Source organism: Pituophis catenifer, unplaced genomic scaffold, assembly GCF_029215685.1.
Source record: "Pituophis catenifer annectens isolate HBS135680 unplaced genomic scaffold, rPitCat1.0.hap2 SCAF_6, whole genome shotgun sequence".
Taxonomy (NCBI): domain Eukaryota; kingdom Metazoa; phylum Chordata; class Lepidosauria; order Squamata; family Colubridae; genus Pituophis; species Pituophis catenifer.
Window position 1 is genome coordinate 73,137,515 of NW_027256886.1, and position 19,646 is coordinate 73,157,160.

Consider the following 19,646-nt stretch of genomic DNA (forward strand, 5'->3'; position numbering starts at 1 on the left):
ACCAACACTTTTAAAACAAAATAAAGCAGTGGCCCTCTTTTGTTCCACTTTCTCTCCTTCCCCCTCCCCCCTCCTTTTTTTTTTTTTGCTAGTTCTTCTTATTGATCCAAAACTACTTTTGAAAGTTTAGAAACCTTGGAGAATTAAAGATCCAAATATTATAAAGAAATAAAAAAATACTAAATGAGCAGGAAATAGGAAAGAAGTAGAACTGGCATATGTACATTACGCCTTGTTTAGTAGTGTGATTTAGAAGTGGGAGATATCAGAATTCCATAACCTCCCCCAATCTGCCTCATGCACTTTGTTTTTTATAATCATGCTGTTATGGACAAGAACCCTCAGAGTTTCAGGGAAATAGAAATAGAAAGCAAAGTCCTCTCTACAATGTCAAACAGATAAAGATCATTTGTTCCTGTGCAAAAGGATAATCTAGTGTTTTATCAGCCATAATTTCTCTTAGAGTGGATCACCTTTGGAAGCATCTGGATGTAACTGACATTTTTAGTAAATATTTTGTTTTGCAAAATTGGAAGCATCACAATTTTACAAAACAACTACCAAGGAGCTGTGGTGGTGCAGTGGTTAGAATGCAGTATTTCAGGCAAACACTGCCCAAAGCCTGGAGTTTGATCCTGATCTGCTCAAGGTTGACTCAGCCTTCCATCCTTCCGAGGTCGATAAAATGAGGAGCCAGATTTGTTGAGGACAATATGCTGACTCTGTAAACCGCCCAGAGAATGGAGCGGTATATAAATCTAAGAGCTATTGTTATTTGAACCCCAAATACTCCCAACTGAGATGATGGCTTCAACGGTTCATGTATTTCATAGAAAACAAAATAGTGAGACGAAGAAAAATGGTAAAACGTTCAGTCCTCAAATACAGATGGTTCTCAATTTATGATCATAATTGAACCCCAAATTACAATAGTAGCCCATGCTGGCGTTACCTGGGTCATCATATGAACATGTCCAATTTTACTACCTTTTTTTGAAGGAGTCATTGAGTAAATCATCAAAACCATTAAATGAACACTGTTGCTGTTAAGCAAATCCTTTGTCTGCAATGGATTTATTTTTTTTTTTGCTGGAAACTGGAAATAAACCCATTTCTGGCAAAATTTATCACAAATCATGGCCACGTGACTTCAGAATGCTGCAAATGGCGATAAATTCTAGCCAATTGCCAAAGCGCCCAAAATGCGATCATGTGACTGCAAGGAGGAGGGCAGCAGTTGGAACTTTGAATCTGAGTAACCCATAAGTAACCCTGAGGCGGTCCGTTGGAACTTCAAACAGTTGCTAAGCAACCAGTAGTAATTAGAGAACTACTTGTATAAGAGAGTGCTAGGATCTACCCCCCAGAGCACATAAGCTCCAATAAACTCCATATCATACACTAAATCAATATTCTGTCTGAATTCACACAACTTTAACCTGGTTACTGAACTGAATCATTTTATTATTTTTGTATAAAACAACCTATTTGAATGAGCTGCTTTTAGCCCCTACCCACAAACCAAAGCAAAGAGAAATGGAAGAAGGTTAAAACTAAACAGAATTAGCAGGTTAGCTGAAAGCAGTCTTTAAATCTTTAACTCATTTAGTGAAGTATTCTGGGAAAATATGCTGGGGATGGGGGTGGGAAACGCCCACCCCCACCCCCACCCCCAGCTTGCTTTTCCCCTTTTTGTTTGTGTGTGTATAATTAGGAACTTTTCAAATATAAATGATAAACTTTCCTCCACCCCCATCAGAATCCTTTAAGTTCACATGAATTCTCACAGGAAGAATGAGAGAACCGAACTTCAGTTGGGGAACATGTATATTTAGCAAACCATTGCATTAGTTTTAGAGACAGGAGGCATCTGTTTAAAAAAATGGAAAAGGAGTCAAACGGATAAAGTCAACCATGTAAGGCTAATACTAACTGTAACATCTATGTGGACCTGATGAGTCCTAAACAGGGCAAAATTGGTCATAGATAGTCCTCTGGTGGTCAAGAATTTTAATTTCATTCCCAACCCCAATTGGTCAGGATGCTTCCAGGAGCGAGCAAGCAATTCAAGGGCCAGGTTTGCCCACAAATGGCATTAATAAGAAATCCCAAGAATACACCCAATTCTTACTCATTTTCAAAAGGAACAGCGGTTTAGACCGGTTTTGCTACATATTATTACCATATGGGGATATCAACCTCTCATTCCAAATCCATTCAGTGATTTCTATAGCAATTAATTTTCAAGACAACTTGTCAAAGGATCTAATAAGGTTTACCAGTACCTTCTGCACAAAATATGGAAGACCACTGCAAAAAAGACATCAGATATAAAATTACCATCATCCCCCCCGCATATTTTTTTTAAAACTAAGGAGAAGTTTTCTGCTTCACCCATTCTTGGATCAACCGTCGAGCTATAGCTTGTTTGGGTGGCACCCAAAAAGAGGTACTGTCATCCGTTTCTTTAGAAGGCCTTGGTTCCCGTTCAAGTGCCTTCACCATTTCCTCATGGCTGAACCACCTGGCAGATTCAAGCTCCTGAGTATTGATTGAACACTGCAAATGAAATAATTGAAAATAAATTGGAAAAAAAAATGGTTGTCTTCTATTGAAGGTGGATTAACGCATTAGCCATAGCTACAACTAAAACTGAGTAGGAACACAACGCTGCCTTCCATTTAAATGCCATCTTCAACCCAGGTTCAACAGAAGGCAAGACTTTATTGTCCCAAACTCCTTTCCCCACATGCAATAACAGCGTATAATCATAATGGTGAACCTCTGGCATGCGTGCCAGAGGTGGCATGCAGAGCCCTCTCTGTGGGCACACATACCATCGCCAGCTGCTCTTTTGGTTTCCGGCATGCACATGCACGCCGGCCAGTTGGTCTTTGCATGCGCCGGAAACCTTAAGACCAGCTGGCTGGTGCACATGCGCCAGCCACCGCATCTTTGGGTTTCTGGCACTCTGGCGCACATGAAGATCAGCTGGCCAGCGCACGGAAAACCCGAAGACCAGATGGCCAGCGCACGCATGCGCACTGGCCAGCCCATCTTCGGGTTTCCAGCGCTCCGGCGTGCATGCGCGCATTCCGGTTTAGGCACTCAGTGCCCAAAAGGTTTGCCATCACTGGCCTATAACCTGCTTTAGAGAAATACTACAGAGGCTACAATTTAGCCTTAATGTAAGATTTATACATTAAGTGTTCTCTTCAAGGAAAAAGCTCATGATATAATCTAACAGATATATATGACTATTACAATCATATGCTCACTAGGCAGCATATATAGAAAAGTTGGGTTGGGGAAGAACACGATCTAGAATTGTTTTTCATTAGTTTCATAAAACATCAAAGAACTAAAGTGAATAAGGATTATTTGTCAGTTTTTAGGCATCTCAGCAGCCAGAAAATGCATAGAATTATAACGTTCAAAGTCCAATATATTGTATCTGAAAGGAACCAGGTTAGGGAGATCCAAGTTCAAGAAAGGTTAGGTTAGGTTCTCATATATAAACTAGCATCAAATAAAATCAAAGTAGGATTCTACCAGCGTTCTTACTTTGCTCTGTAGCGGATGCACTAATGCATGACAAGCTATCATGAGGATGCTATTTGGGAATGGCCAGTGCTGAGATGCAGAGTACCAGAGAGATTTCACTTCTAGGCCTACTTCTTCAGCAACCTCTCGTTGGACTGTCTCTTCTAGACTCTCACCTGGGAGCAGAAAACATAATGAAGGACAATATCTTTGTAACTTTAGTATTGACAGCATAAGTATAAAACCTCTTACTGACATAAAAGAAAGTTGAATATCAGGATTTTTTTAAAAAATGGAATATGATCTACTGAAAGTAGAGTTGACGTGCCCTTCTTCTTACCAAGTATTGTCCATATGCCAAGAGTCATCAAAATTTAATGAAAGCATGATCATGATGATGCTTAAAGAATTAAGTCTGCCAGCACCTTAGCACAACTCCCTTATAAATATCAAAGTGGCCGTCACTTTGCTTTATTTCAGAAAATGTATTTAATTTTCTTTTCTCTTTTTAATGCCACTTAAGCTAGCTTTTGCGTGTCAGCAGAAAAGCCAAGTAGAAAAATACTTAATGAACTGTTTACATGCAAGTCAACCAGGGTTGTTTTAAAATAACTGGCTATATTGTACAAACGTTTTAAATAAATAAATTTCTAGAAACGTATCTAATAACACTGCTAGTTACACAGCATTTAAAAGCCAGGTTTTTGTTTTTTTTACAAAAATATTTAATTTATTTTTATAATTAATGTAAAACCTATCAATTATAGTCCTTTTTGTTGTTCTCACAGAAAAAGCTATAAAGATGTTTGATTTGAGTCATAAAAGTAGATTTCATCAATTTACCAAATAAATAACTCGAATTCTATATTCATAAACTTAAAAAAGATTAGGTAAAAAATACATACTGTGGACATGCTCTCTTACCCATATCACAGAAGCCAGCCAAAGCACTGTACATCCCTTTAGGAAATGACGCCTGCCGTACAAGAAGGCATCGATTCCCATCGGACACCAATGTAATAACCACCGGAGACATCTAAAAAGGCACAAACACATCAGGACAATGATTATATTAGCCAGCTACCACATGAAGTTGCAATTCGGGGCACAATAACGGGAAGTGTGGAATATGGGACCAGCAAGAGTGATTCACTTACATTTTACCTTGGACCAAAATAACAGCAGGAACACATTAAGTCAACCTTAAAGCTATCGCTAGCTAAAGCAAAAAAAGAAAAGACTGATGATCAAGAATAGATGAGATACCTGTGCAGTGGTTAAGCTGCTGGCCTCGAAACCAGGAGACAGTGAGTTCTAGTCCAGCATTAGGCATGAAAGCCAGCTGGGTGAGCTTGGGCCAGTCATTGTCTCTCAGCCCAACCCACCTCCCAGGGTTCTGGTTGTTAGGAAAATATCAGGAGGTAGGAGTATTAAAATATTAATTTTATTTAAAGTATTAAAATGAATTATTTTTAAAACAAACAAAAAAACAAAAGCTCATTATATGTTTTACCAAATTACCACGTTTTACCACAGGGACACAAGTTCTGATCAGAGAATACAGGTAGTCCTCTAAGTTCAAAGTTACAATGGACCACCCAAAAAGGTACTGATGTCTCCATTTCAAAGTTATAATGGCTGCACATATATCCCTCCTATGGTCACATGGTTGCTGGATCTTAAAGAGAGTCCATTGCTAGCTAGCTTTGAAAACTACTATGTTGGGAGGGTTACTGTAATTTACTTGAAATAAAAACACATTTAATGTTCTATTTGTAAACTTGCAGCTCTGTAGAACTTGTAGACAGAGTTTTCCTGCTATTGGGAATCTTTGCTTCAGTACACTACCAGTCTCCTAATTTCAAGGCAACCCTCTCGCTTTTACACTTTTTAATATCCTGATCATCTGAAACATATTCATTCTCCTTCATTCCAAAGACCACAATATTGTGTAAGCTGGTTTTCAGCTATTGGGAAAGACACAAGGTTGCAGAAATCACAACATGCTGTTCTTCCATCCTCATAGCAGAGAAGGATAATTAAATAGAGTGGCAGAAAGGTGGCTTGGCAACTTGGCAGCTCCCCCTCTTATCAACCGCTCGTGTGCATGGATTTTTGTTTTGTTTTTCTGCTTATAAACAAGTCGTCGCACAGAATATGAACTAAGCTATAAATGGTGAGGGAGGATAGCTAACAATGTATTTTCTTTTCATTTTGGATGGAGTGGATGACACGGCTTTTATTCTACTGGAACCCCTGAGAACTTCCATGCTGTTATTTGCTCACTGGTAGAAGGACTGACACAGGGAATTCTCTGCATGTTCCCAGTGTTTAGAGATCAACAGAAGTGGCACATTGGCTTTAAAGTTGCTTTAGACAGTTTGGGAAATATAGTAAAGTAAAAAAAAAAAAAAATTTCTTTGCAATTCTGCAAGAATCATCCTAAGGGTAACTCATAATTAGGGTTTTAAAAAATATATTTACAAAAAGCTTTTGCCAGTGTAAACAAATCTCGCTGGCTACCTGGACGGCTTTAGACCACATTCTTTTCCATTTGGAGGCCTACCTGTGGATAATAGATGATTCCATTGGTATGACAAATTCGTTTGCTCCCAGACAAATTCTTCATTGTGGGCTCTCCGGTTTTGCCGCAATATTGGTTATTATCATGCCATCGAAGCAGTGTGTGAGACTACAAAAATCAATTCAATGAATCAGGATAGGAAAGGCTCTGGTCAGACAAAAATTTAAGTACAGGGGGTCCTCAACTTACAACCACAAATGAGCCCAAAATGTTTGTTCTAAGCAAGGCAGTTTTGCCCCATTTTACGACCTTTCATGCCGCGGTTGTTAAGTGAATCACTGCAGCTGTTAAGTTAGTTAAGTGAATCTGGCTTCCCCATCGACTTTCCTTGTCAGATGGTCGCAAAAGGGGATCATTGGGACACTGCAACCACCGTAAATACATGCCAGTTGCCAAACATCCCAATTTTGAACACATGACCATGGGAGGTACTGCAATAGTTGTGTCAAAAGCTGTCGGCGATTTTTTCGGTGCCGTTGTAATTTTGAATGGTCACTAAACAAATTATTGTAAAACGAGGACTACCTGCAATTACTCTAGCTAGATTGTTTGCACTGATTTTACTTGGAATTTGTTCAATTCTTGCTTCCCCTTCAAGATTTCCCCTTTCCTGATAAATTTACCTTTGTCTTTAGAAATCTGGCTTCATTGACTTGAGGGAATTTCTCATTAAAATCATCTTCTCAAGGCAAGACTATATGACTACGCAGCTAGCTCCTGTGTAGACCCAAATAAGATTTATTAAGTTCTGCATTTCTGAGTGACAGACAGGACTTTTTGCTTTTTGCCAGGGCTGGGCTAAAGAGAGGAGCCCTGGGTACGAGTGCTAAGAGATGCAGAACTGGGCAGATTTCAAAGTTCTGGAGAATAGTAGTGTGTGATGAGTACAGTTCCTTTAAGTGAGATTCCTTCCAAAAAGAGGCTTGCTAGAACGACTTTAAATTCTCCCTCTCTTTTTTTATTTAGGAAATAAAAATAAATTATTCCCTAAGAGATTCTTTTCAGTCTCTCCAGCACATATTAGTGCTACAGAATCGTGAATATCCCATTACTGGATGCCACACCTACTCAGATAATATTCAAAGAGTAATTTATTATTGCCAGGCCTTTCCTGGGATTGAACTGGGTCTACAGCACAGTAAAGTCGCTTCAACAAAAACAACAAAAATGTTACCAATACTCCCAACCCATTTAAACAATGGCAGAAGGATATCTCTAAGTTTATAGGGCAAGATGTAAAGTATTGCAAGATGCCAAGGAAAGAGATGGGTTGGGTCTACCACATATGAAATTGTATTTTGATGCATGCTATTTGACCTGGGAAAAGAATGGGCGAGTCTCCAGAACAAGAGGCTACTCAAATTAGAGAGTCGTGAATTAAGGCTTGGATGACACGGCTACTTATGGTATGACAAAAGTAAAGTTAATGTTGATTTTAATAACAATTTTGTTAGACGTCCATACTTAAAGAGTTTGGAGTAAATATAAAACAAAGCTCTCTACAAAGCTGCCCCTTTGTTTGTAACCATTAAGAAAAGAAATGGTGGCAAAGCCAGATTGGCTGACGTATAGTAAAATTTTATCTGTTAATTCTGATGACCCAATACTAAAGCCGAGGGAAGAACTTGAAACAGGTTACGCTTGCCACTGGTTTACTTATCAGCAACTGAAAGAAAGGTTCAAATTGGATAAAAAGTGCTATGGATTTGACTTTGTTAAAAAATAAATAGGAACTTTTCATTATGTGGCAACGATGAATATATTATTGCTAAGATTTATAAAATGTTATTGAAATTGAATTTGGAAAATGTAAAACATTGTATGATTCAGTGGGCAAGGAATTTTGGATATAATATGATGCTTGAACAATGGGAAAGTATGTGGATGAAGGGTTTAAAATTTACATTAAATTATAATCTAAAAGAGAATTTCTATAAGATGATGTATTGTTGGTATTTAACACCAGGTTAAGTTATCCAAGATGTATAAAGGCATGTCAAATGAATGTTGGAAATGTAAAAATAAAGAAGGGACTTTTTATCATCTATGGTGGGCATGTGATAAAGCAAAAAAAAAATTGGGAGTATGATTCATATTTTAATACAAAAAAATCTGAAAACGGAGATAAAAATGAAACCACACCTTTTCCTTTTGGGTCTAATGGAAAAAGAACAGGAGAAAAAATGTGGAACTTTTTTACTGTGTATGTTGACAGCAGCAAGACTATTTTATGTGCAAAAATGGAAGGACACGTCGATTCCTACCATGGAAGATGGTTGCAGAAGTTGATGGAGTTGGCTGAAATGCCAAAACTGACTACTTTGATTAAAGAAAAGAACATAAGTACTTTTTGTTTCCACATGGAAACCACTTCTGAACTTCATGCTTGATGTGGAGAGAGGCTCCTAGAGAGGCTCTGGAGGCTGGGGACAGCAAAAAAGTCACTTTCTGTCCAACTGGAAGTTGGGAAACGGGCCGTTTCGGGCCTCTGGAGAGCCTCCAAGGGGGTGGGGAAGGCTGTTTTCGCCCTCCCCAGATGCATAGAGAGGATCTGGAGCCAGGTGAGAAAAAAAAAACAGGCCTACCTGGCCATCACATGCCGGGGGGGAGGAGGGTCATGCACGCATGCGCAGGGCGGGGGCATAAAATTATGGGTGTGGGCACGCACACGCAAACCTTCCCCGCCCCCCTCTTCCTGGCACGCGATGGCAAAAAGATTAGCCATCACTGCCCTATGTCCTATTTAACAAACTACAATTAAAACAAATAATAGCCTAATACAAGGAATAAAGTTATTAAACTAGCGAACAAAAAAAGAATCACTTCTGATCTTATGTTCACCTGTTCCAATAATTCAATGGAATAATGCAGTAAGTATCTCTAAATTTCACTGGGGTAAAGTACAACAAATTCCAGATTCTTCAATGAATGGAAATTGACTGGGTCCAATCAAAATTTCTGGATGGTATTGACCAAATTGAGCTATTCTGATCACAAGCCAAGAGGCCGACCCAAAGAAGAGCAGTTTGCAGAATTGAGAAGACAGAAAAACAAAAAGAGAGAGAAAGCATAAATCAAGCAGTCAAAAATTGCCCACATCAGGAAGCTGAAATTCCTATTTTCCTCTGGAAATGCTTGAAATTCTTTAACTCCATTATATAGGAGTTCGCATGTGACATTTGTTTTCACAGTATTTTATGCATGAAACCATACCGTGGAAATCAAAGATGCATCTTCCTCCTCTAATTGGAAGAAAGCTTTCTGTAATTCTCCAAACGATCCATCAAGTTCAGACTCCACAGCAGTTTTTGGCAAGGATCCTGGAATTCAATAAATCTGTGGGAATCAAACATCTTTGTTATTACCCCCTCCCCCACACCTTTTCCATGGATTAAACCGTAGTTATTGTAGTGTTAATACTGTTGCTGATAAGTTAACCAATAATTGTATTATAAAATTAAATAATCATTCAACAACATTATTCAGGTCAGTGATTCTATATAAAGGATAGGCTGTGGTATGAGCAAGATTAATGGCTCTGGCAATTATCTTCTTTATCACAGAAATGGAGATTAATGGCTCACATTAAATAGGCAGATAAAGCTCCCCATTTTCTGCTGTCTATCCTGATATAACTCATGATTATCACCTTTAAAAACAGAACCCACTATCACTTTTAGAGGAAACTATGGCCAGGATCAGGGGGTTAATTTCTAGGAAATTAGGAAAAACAAATAGCGTTGCTATAGAAATAATATAGTAATAGTGAACCAAAAGACCTGATCTGCTGAGTATTTACAAATAAACTCAACATATACAAAATGCCATTCCATTTTTTGTAAAGAGTCCTGAGCAAGTGTTGTATCCCATAAAGACTTCCAGCACTTAAGGAATTCAGAAACATCTAACAATGTTTTCATAAAATATAGGTCCAGTTGTATTTGGTGAGAACACACAACTAATTAGACTAGAAATCAAGTTGGCAAATACCACCAAATTATTCAGGACACCTGAAAAATCTCTCTCCTAAGCGAATGAGCATCAGCATTGCATGTGCAATTTGGTGAATACAAGGTTAAAAAGGATATGTTACATCCACTTTGAACTATTCTGTAGAGTTTTGACCTTTTCATTTTGCAAATGAGAATGGACTGCAGAGGATGGCTGAATTTGAATCTTTTTAAAAAATGATTAAGCAAAGGCACGGCAGAGGATTACAAAAATATAATAAGGGTGTTTTTAAATCTCTTCTCTCAAAATACTCCAAAAATACAAAATAGTTTTCAAGATCCAGTCTGGGTCGGTCGCAGGAATCAGAGGTTTAGTCTTCCGAGCTTCCGGAATCATGTAACTGGCCTTAGTAGCTGGCCATCAACATGCCAATTAACCAATACAAAGCCACACCCAGCCAGGCACCACATAAATACGATGTAAAGAACAGCCCAAAGCACACATTCCAGCAGAGAGAAATTTCCCTGAGGATTGGTTCCAGCACGAGTCCAAAAGCACGGAAAACTAAATCTCTGATCTCGCCGTCCAACCTAGATTGGTTCCTGCAACTTTATCCTGGGACACAGATATTTGCCTTCATTCATAAAATAATTTTCTTTCGAGAACCAAATGTACAAGTCCCAGAATAACCCAGTTCCGATGCCGAGGATTTGCCACCAGAAGCCAAGAATGGCAAAGTTTGGGTGGATCATACCAGAACCCTTTGAAGTTAATGGTTCCCACGTTGACAAATTTGCACATCCTTAGGATATGAGATTCAGATTCACACGATTTGTAGCAACAAGGGTCAGGTTATTAACATTCATTCCTACAAATTCTAACCTAGGTCAAGAGCAAAATATGGAGTGCATTCTTCCGAACAGCCCACCAGCATGGACTCCTCTATCATCTTCTCATTCTTCTGAAATTTCTGCAAAAGTCTTTTTATTTCTGAAAGATATTAGAATAAGGAGATGCCTTAAAACATACAACCACCACCCCTTAAAGATTCATTAACATATTTATTATCTAATATAGCAAGTCTAAAACAGATGCACAGATCCTTTATCACAAATCTGGATTAATAGAAAGCAATGTTATAATAAAAAGTGCTTCCCAAAGGAATCCAATGATTGCAGTTTTACAAGAGCAGTGAGACTTAATTTTCTATTCAAGATCTCCAATTCCCTTCATCTCATAAATTGCCATCATCCCAGGTTGCTTGCAAGCAGAAAGCAAGGACATCTTTGATATCTTGTAACATTAAGTCAAGGATGCCCTTGTTCTTTACTTCGAGGCTTTTTCCCCCTAAGTAAATTCTAATTGCTTGATAGAAAAGAAACTTCCTAGCAGTAAGAAAGACTTTATGCTGGAACCAAATGAATCAGAACGATGATGACCTCTGCATCATTGGAGGTGGTCAACCAGAAGGTACAAAGCCATCTCTCAGGATATTTAATTTAATAGAATAACAGAGTTGCAAGAGACTTTGGAGGTCTGCTAGTCCAACCCACTGCACAAGCAGGAAACCCAGACAAATGGTTGTCCAATCTTTTCTTGAAAACCTCCAATGTTGATGCACCCACAACTTCTGGAGGCAAATCGTCCCACTTATTAATTGTTCTATCTGTCAGCAAATTCCTCCTTAGTTCTAGGATGGAATTCTCCTTGATTAGTTTCCATCCATTGCTTCTTGTCCTGCCTTCTAATGCTTTGGGAAATAGGTTGACCCCCTTTTCTTCACTACTCTGAGTAGAAGATTGGCCTTGATGGCCTCAATGGCACTTTCCAAATCTTATGATTCTTAAAAATGGAGCACAGGTCAGGAATATCAGCATTGATCTAGTAGAATTATGTCTGAATAATACAGAAGATACCTGCTGCCGTTAACTTTGGGGCTAGTAACCCTTTTCCTTTTCGCTGCACAAAAGGAGAGAAGTTATAAAACAAGAAGAAAGTTCCAGAATTATAGGCCTGCCGACAAGCATCATCATCTTCTTTCAGCTTGAACATGTATCTGTAATTAGGAAAGGATTAGAAGGAGCACCTCATGAACAGACATAATAACAATCTTCCCTGCATTTACTCATTTGAGGTACATAAAACAATATAATCCTGTTGTGTCTGTTCAGAACTGTACCCTTGTTCTTAAGAGTTGTTGGCGCTGGCTGCCAAGTTCTCAGAGCAAGCTTTCCTTGCTGTTCTGTGTATTCTCTTAGAATCTGAGCAGCACTTCTTTCTAGTTTGCCAGATGGGAGTGCAAAGATAATCATGGCAAAACTGTCTCTTGGCTTCAAGACAGAGAGAAGAACCCTGGGGACTTTGTGAGAAGATGAGGCAGGACTGTCCATCATGCAGCTCACTAAGAAATACTGCAAACTATTTTTTTGTAGGGAACTGTACTGCTGGAGCAGCAGCTGAGGTACATGGGACTCTCCTTGAAGACTATTCAGAAGCTCCAGTTGGTCCAGAATGCAATGGTGTGGGTCATTATGCCCTTGTAATTCCGCCATCTGCAAGTTACACTGGTTCTCTCTCTAGGTTCTCGGTGCGATGCAAGGTGCTGGATCCATTTTAAAACCCTACATGGCATAGATCCATGTTACCTGAGAGGCCACCTATTCCAAAGAATATTTGCTCACTCTACACATTCCCATAGGGAATCTCCTTTAAATATTGTAATCATATAGAACCTAGGAAATGTGTCACTTCCTATTGTGTCACCTATTCCAAGGCTGTCCCTTAGGAATAGTCTCCGCCCCTATACAGGTAGTCCTCGACTTACGACCACAATCGAGCCCATAATTTATGTTGCTAAGAGAGAAATTTGTTAAATGAGTTTTGCCCTATTTTCTTACCACATTTCTTAAGTGAATCACTGCAGTTGTTAAACTAGTAACAAGGCTGTTAAGTAAATCTGGCTCCATTGACTTTGCTTGTCAGGTCACAAAAGATGATCACATGACCCTGGGACACTGCAACTGTCATAAATATGAACCAGTTGTCAAGCATCCAAATATAAATCATGTGACCAGGGGGATACTGCCAGTGTGAAAAATAGGCATGTCATCCCAAAACTGCTTTTTCATGAGGCAACTGGACTTTTTTGGGTTTTTTTTTAAGACATTTTGCTTTTCAATGAGAAAAAGAAAAAACAAGAAAGAAAAAACTAAAGAAAAAACAAGAAAGTCCTGTTTGTCAATATAAGTAATTATGAGATGAAATAGACATGGCAACAGGTCAGCCAATGGGGACTGTTTGAATAGACATGGTAACAGGTCAGCCAATGGGGACTGTTTGGAAACTGAAACATAGTATTTGTTTGTATGGGGCCATAAGAGACAGTTTGGAGTCTGGGCGTGGCTTAGACTTGCTGAACTGTATATAAGAGGTGGTTTGGCCTCTGTAATGGCTGCCTCTGTACAATATATTAGCCTCTGTGTCTCTCTACTCTGTAATGACTTGCTTCTATGAATATTGCTTCTGTGTTCCCGATATTGTATGCTGAATTCTGCTGTATGGTATTGTATATAAAGAAGTTTCTTATATGTAGTTGAATCCTGCAGAATTATTTAATTGTGTCTGATGGTGTGTGCTGCAACTAACTCTGACACAGTTGCCTCCTGAAAAAGCACCTTTGGGACAACCATGACCTGGATGACTGAGAATCTCTACAGACCTTTAGTCATAAGTCACTTTTTTCAGTGCCGTCGTAACTTCAAACAGTCACTAAATGAACTGTTGTAAGTCGAGGACTACCTGTATATGATGAGCCCCAACTCTAACATTTTAAAAGTCCCATTAAGATGTGGCTTTCCCCCTAACATTTGGGTCCAAGTTGAATGTAGTGTCCTTTTGGATGACTAATTACCACATTTGCTCATCATTTTATATTTTATATATTGTTCTTTTTTAATGCTATATAGGGGGCAGGGAGTGTTGGTTATTGTCTGTTTCAGCCAGAGTCACATCCAGCAGCTCTATAAATCCATTAAATAATTAAACTTCAGCTTGCAAAGAGCTGCACAGTATTGTGGAGACACAAGAGGGCAGCATGGATTATAAATTGGCACAGTCTCTGCACATGGAGAGGAATTATTATATTCAATAGGGCTCTATCTTCTGTAAATAAATGCAGGATAGCCCAAATTATTTGACCAGAACACAAATCTACTGTTATAGTCACAAACTTTGTAAAACTTCACTATAACATCCAATAATTCTTAATTTATCTCATTAGCTAATATATTTTGAGAAGACTTGATAGAACCAGCCTATGCCTCAGACTTCTCATGGGCTAAGAACATACATACCTCATTCTCCTGACATAGGTTGAATAAATCCTACAGCATAGAGCTGAAGTTCTTCTATATCCCACTTGACATGCCAAAGCTATAACCATCTTGCATGCCGCAACTGAAAAAAACAAAGTTATAAAAATAGTGGTAAATTACCAGTTTCCTAACCAGATTATGGAAGGAAGAAGCCATCTCATTCATTCGTAAAGGGAGGAGGCGGAGGAAATGCCGTAGTATATACCACAACTAGCACTTACTCACACAGTTCATACTTATTATATATCATTTTCTTTCACTGTTGTTTAGATTTTAGGCGTTTTTCATTATTACCGGCTCCCCTAAGAACACTTTAATGACTGAAATATAAAAAAACCCTAAATAACTAGAAGCCTTTCTGTTCTCCCTCTACTCGAATTTACTATCAGTAGTAGTGTCTGTGAGCAACTACAGCTGCCTCTTCTAGTTTTCAAACGGCAAGTGGCATTGCGTTTCTGTAAAACAAAAAATCCTCACTTCTATTGCTTACACCAAACTATGAAACTACTAAAGCAACCCTCCACCATTTTCATTCAGAATAAAATGGCAATAAATGGAATGCAGTATTTCCGTGTTCGTCTTTTACTAAAGACCCTTCAAGGTTGCAAAGTAAACAATATCTTTTAAAAAGAAACCGTGTTAACGTTTTTCAGTTGTTGTTTTTTTAAAAATGAAACCAGTGCTTTTAAGGGATTCTAGAACAAGCTATGGATTATAAACCAACATCAGGCGACGATCAGGAAAGGGGGGGGGAAGCAGGCAGGGATCTTTAATCCGAAAGTAAAGGATTATTTAAACTTCTCGATCACCCTCTAACCTTTAATCCGGGAAATGCTGAAAAGTGTGCCTCTGCTTTCAAAGACAGCAAAACAGCGAGACGCAGAATCAAAAGTTAAATATAGAGAGCTGAGAAGGTGGGACTATTCATTGGTGATGAATAGTGATTTTAGCATCAACGCTAGTCAAACACAGTCACGCCTTCCATTTACTAGCTTTGCAGCTCCTAACAATTTCCGCCAGCAGGAAGTATTGCCTTGCAGTTCCGCCACGAAAGGAGTAAGCTTTGCTACCGTAAACTACGTTGACCATAATGCTTCCGCCTTGGGTACTCCCAAGGCAAGTGAGCGTATGTTGCAAATATACAACAAGTTGCAAATTTTTTTAAAGCGTCCTGTTGATGTTTCCCCCTTAAGGATAGGCTTAAAACAGCAAAGGAGTAGTTGCTAAAATTGTAAGATTAATGCCGCAGATGCCGAACCATTTTTGCCCAAAGATAAAATGCAAAAAGGAAGGAAGGAAGGAAGGAAGGAAGGAAGGAAGGAAGGAAGGAAGGAAAGAAAGAAAGAAAGAAAGAAAGAAAGAAAGAAAGAAAGAAAGAAAGAAAGAAAGAAAGAAAGAAAGAAAGAAAGAAAGAAAGAAAGAAAGAAAGAAAGAAAGAAAGAAAGAAAGAAGCAAACGCTGGTTTTGTTAGCCGGTTTAAAAATAGGCTGCTCAAGAATAGGAAAGGAAAGTGAGCTAGCTCCAACCTGGGATCGACTCTGATAAATGTATCTCGGTTTAGCTCCAGGGTTACTCTCAAGTGCAAAAGACGCTCCTCGCGTTTCTAGGCTAAATGGAAAAACTAGCTTCACCCGAGGATGAACCGCCAAAGAGACAGTTGCTGCCAGTCAATGTAGACCAGTGTTTTGCAATCTTTGCAGCTGCAAGTTATGTGAAATCTCAGAATTCCCTAGCAAGCCCTCACAGTAGCTAATTCAATATGAAACAGCTTGTCAATTCTCCATGCTAGAATATTCTCCTGATAATCCTTTTTAATCAATGTTAGGTACTAACTAAGCTAATTTAAGAGGAAAGTATACAGGCACGGAACAGTAATTTCAAATATAATGGTCATTTTAAAAAAAAGGATTCTTGGTAAGAACCTTGAAAGAAAAAGAGGTTCCTAGCAAATTCCGTTACCAACAACTCCCAAAAATTGTAATCCTATTGCTCAAAAGATTTCTTCTTCCTTTTTAAAAAGAATAAAAAAACCGAACTCCAATTTAAATATTGGCAGACGATACATTCAACAGTCCTATAGCTGCAAATTTGTTTGATTTCTTTAGTTTTGCCTGATAATTTTTAAGCTAATTTATTTATTTATTCAATTTATATCCCGCCCTTCTCCTAGTGGACTCAAGGCGGTGCACAGCCAGAACTAAAACACATATCAATACAAAATTTAAAATTATTAAAAATTAAATAACTGTGGCCCAAAAATTAAAAACATTAAAAACTAAAACCCATTTGACAATTTAAAAAGCTAAAAAAGACTAAAAAGGGGGGTGGGTTGTTTCACGCCAGCCCTGCTTGATGGAAAAGAAAAGTTTTTAGGGCACGGCGAAAAACCCGGAGATCCGATATCCTTCGTATCTCCGGGGGGCAAATCATTCCAGAGGGCAGGAGCTGCCACAGAGAAGGCCCTCCCCCTGGGGGTTGCCAGCTGACATTGCCTGGCTGACAACACCCTGAGGAGTCCCTCTGTGGGAGCGTACTGGTCGGTGGGAGGCTATCGGCGGCAGAAGGCGGTCCCACAAATACCCAGGTCCCATGCCATGGAGCGCTTTAAAGGTGGTGACCAACACCTTGAAGCGCACCCGGAAGACTACTGGAAGCCAATGCAGCTCATGCAGGAGAGGTGTCACATGGGAGCGCCCCCTCGCTCCCATAATCCCCCGCGCGGCCGCATTCTGCACCAGTTGGAGCCTCCGGGTGCTCCTCAAGGGGAGTCCCATGTAGAGAGCATTGCAGTAGTCCAGGCGGGACTACTTAGCCCCAGATCAGTAATTTTTCATATCTTGATAGGTTCCAAATATCAAAAGAACGTGTACTACAGTCTTTGAGATTGTGGCAATTTATATATTTCATAGACAACATATTTATCGTTAGCATGCAGCAAATCATACATGTTACATATGACTATGTAACAAAGTCATAGTGATAGGGTTTCAAATCTAACAATGTCATCCCAGACTCTTGACAATAACAGGACAAGACCAAACCCATATGGGTAGGGGTAGAATTCACTTTCCTTTGCTACCGGTTTGCAAATGTGAGCGTGCGCGCACCTCCTCCACACATGCGCAGGGAATTCTGTGCATGCGCAGAGGATCAAAAATGGGACATGATGACATCTGGGCAGGTGGGCGGAGTCTCCTGCCGCCGGCACTACTGATTTGCCCAAGCCTGATAGAACCGGCTGAATTTCATCCCTAGGTTAGAGTCCTTGGTGCTCTCTGAGCTTGGTTGTTTTCTTGCAGACCTTTCACTACCCAACTAGGTAACATCATCAGTGCTAAAATAGTTTCCTTACAAATAACGTGAAGTTGGCAGATTTATGAAACGCAATGTGTAGTCACAGAAACGAGCACCCAAGAAATATAGTCAGCTATGCGGTAGTGGTATTCACTATGGGGGCAGAGCAGAATAATATCCTAAATGACAAGCTATTTACTTTCATAGATGACACCTTGCTTCTTCACCACTACTGTTCCCAGTTCATCTTAAAATAGTTCTATGTTTATTGCTTTTGCTTGGTTTTATGAATCTGTGATATAATTTGGGGGGGGCTGTTTATTGTTACATAATTTTAATTGTACCACAGACTTTATATTGTTGTGATTAAAACTCCTTGTTTTAATGACATTAAAACTCATTGTTGTGCTATAACTCAAGTCTTACAGCACACAAAAAATAGGATTAAAATAAAAAAATTGGAAGGAATTTTAGAGACCGATGCACTACTTCTGTGTACATCAACTAAGACGTGAAATATATGGATGCTCATAAAAACAGAAACTAGGGCACACCTGGAACAGTTAAGTAATTTCCCCAGGTGCCTATAAAACTTTCTGCTGATGCCTGTGATTCATTTTTATATTTAAATTACTTTTAGCTGGGTGGTGAAAGTAATGACCTATGGCCATCTAATGTCTTCATTTCACGAATATACTCTTAGTAAGTAAATCTCAGTCTGAAAAACAAATTACAATGGATTAAATCAATAAAATAAAATTGTATCCATGCGTTGTAATATTTTTTCATGCACCCTCCATTTCCACTGTTGAGGTGCCAGGATGCTTGAGAATAACTGGAGAAGGGTGATTTCACATCATGAGATGAAGAAATGGGAGTCTGGAATTGAGAATGGAAAGAGCTGAAGGAAGAGCTAAAAATACTGGGAAAATTAATGAATAGAATGGAATAACAGTGTTGGAAGGAACCTTGGAGGTCTTGTAGTCCAACTCCTTACTCAACCAGGAGACCTTGTACCATTTTAGATAAATGACTGTCCAGTCCCTTCTTAAAAGCCTCCAGTGTTGGGGCACCCACAACTTCTGAAGGCAAGTTGTTCCACTGGTTGATTATTCTTACTGTCAGGAAATTTCTCCTTAATTTTAGGTTGCTTCTCTCTTTGTTCAGTTTCCATCCATTGCTTCTTGACTTGCCCTTAGGTTGACCCCTCTTCTTTGTGGCAGCCCCTCAAATATTGGAATACTACTATCACATCACCCCTAGTTCTTCTTTTCACTAGACTTGACATACCTAGTTCCTGCAACAGTTCTTCATGTGTTTTAGCTTCAGTCCTAAAAAAGGGGGTGGGGGTGGGGGTGGAGGGTGAAAGAGAGGGAAGGAAGGAAGAAAGGAAGGAGAAAGGAATCCTGAGCAAGAAAGAAGTGACACGAAAGGTTAGGATAGTGCATCAGGAGTTAAAGATAAAAGAGAGAATTTGGGACAATTTATCCTCCATATCCATCAAGTCTCACAAGCATCCCCTATGTCAGCTATGTTTTAGAAAGATTTCATATTGATCTTCATAGAATTATGCGGCTTCCAGAAAAACAGGGTTTATTTAGCAGAACGTTTTAAAGGCAAGGTTCTCCACATTTACAACTTTCCTAGCTCCCACACAAATTAGGCTACTCCATAACCTTCCAACCAATGAATGTAAGAACACACAGTTAATTTTAGTTGGCATTGTTTTATTTGTATTGGAATTGTGGGTTAACAATCCAGTTAATAGAAGTTACATACCTACCAAACTGCAGCTAGTGTTGATCTTAACCAATGAATGGTCAATTCAACTTACAAACATAATCATAAGCAAGTACCACAACAAAAGTAAAGTACTTGTACATAGGTTTTGTTGGACAACC

The 19,646-nt window shown here is 39.1% G+C and overlaps 1 protein-coding gene across 1 annotated transcript; it reads right to left on the reverse strand.

The window, feature by feature from the left end:
- Positions 1–2,370: 2,370 nt before the first annotated feature.
- NUDT13 (nudix hydrolase 13) lies at positions 2,371–14,519 on the reverse strand. The gene is made up of 8 exons (XM_070945945.1): positions 14,431–14,519; positions 11,995–12,134; positions 10,961–11,068; positions 9,341–9,447; positions 6,110–6,235; positions 4,468–4,579; positions 3,565–3,719; positions 2,371–2,559 (listed from the first exon to the last, which is right to left on the reverse strand). Exons 1-8 carry the CDS (start codon positions 14,517–14,519, stop codon positions 2,371–2,373), a joined length of 1,026 nt encoding a protein of 341 aa, XP_070802046.1.
- Between the last annotated feature and the right edge of the window lie 5,127 nt (positions 14,520–19,646).

Coding starts and splice junctions, on each gene's coding strand:
- NUDT13 (XM_070945945.1), bottom strand. CDS start 14,519: ATGGTTATAGCTTTGGCATGTCAAGTGGGATATAGAAGAACTTCAGCT. Junction 11,069..11,994: donor CCCAAAGTTAACGGCAGCAG/GTATCTTCTGTA, acceptor AATATCTTTCAG/AAATAAAAAGACTTTTGCAG. Junction 9,448..10,960: donor ATATTTTGCTCTTGACCTAG/GTTAGAATTTGT, acceptor ATTGAATTCCAG/GATCCTTGCCAAAAACTGCT.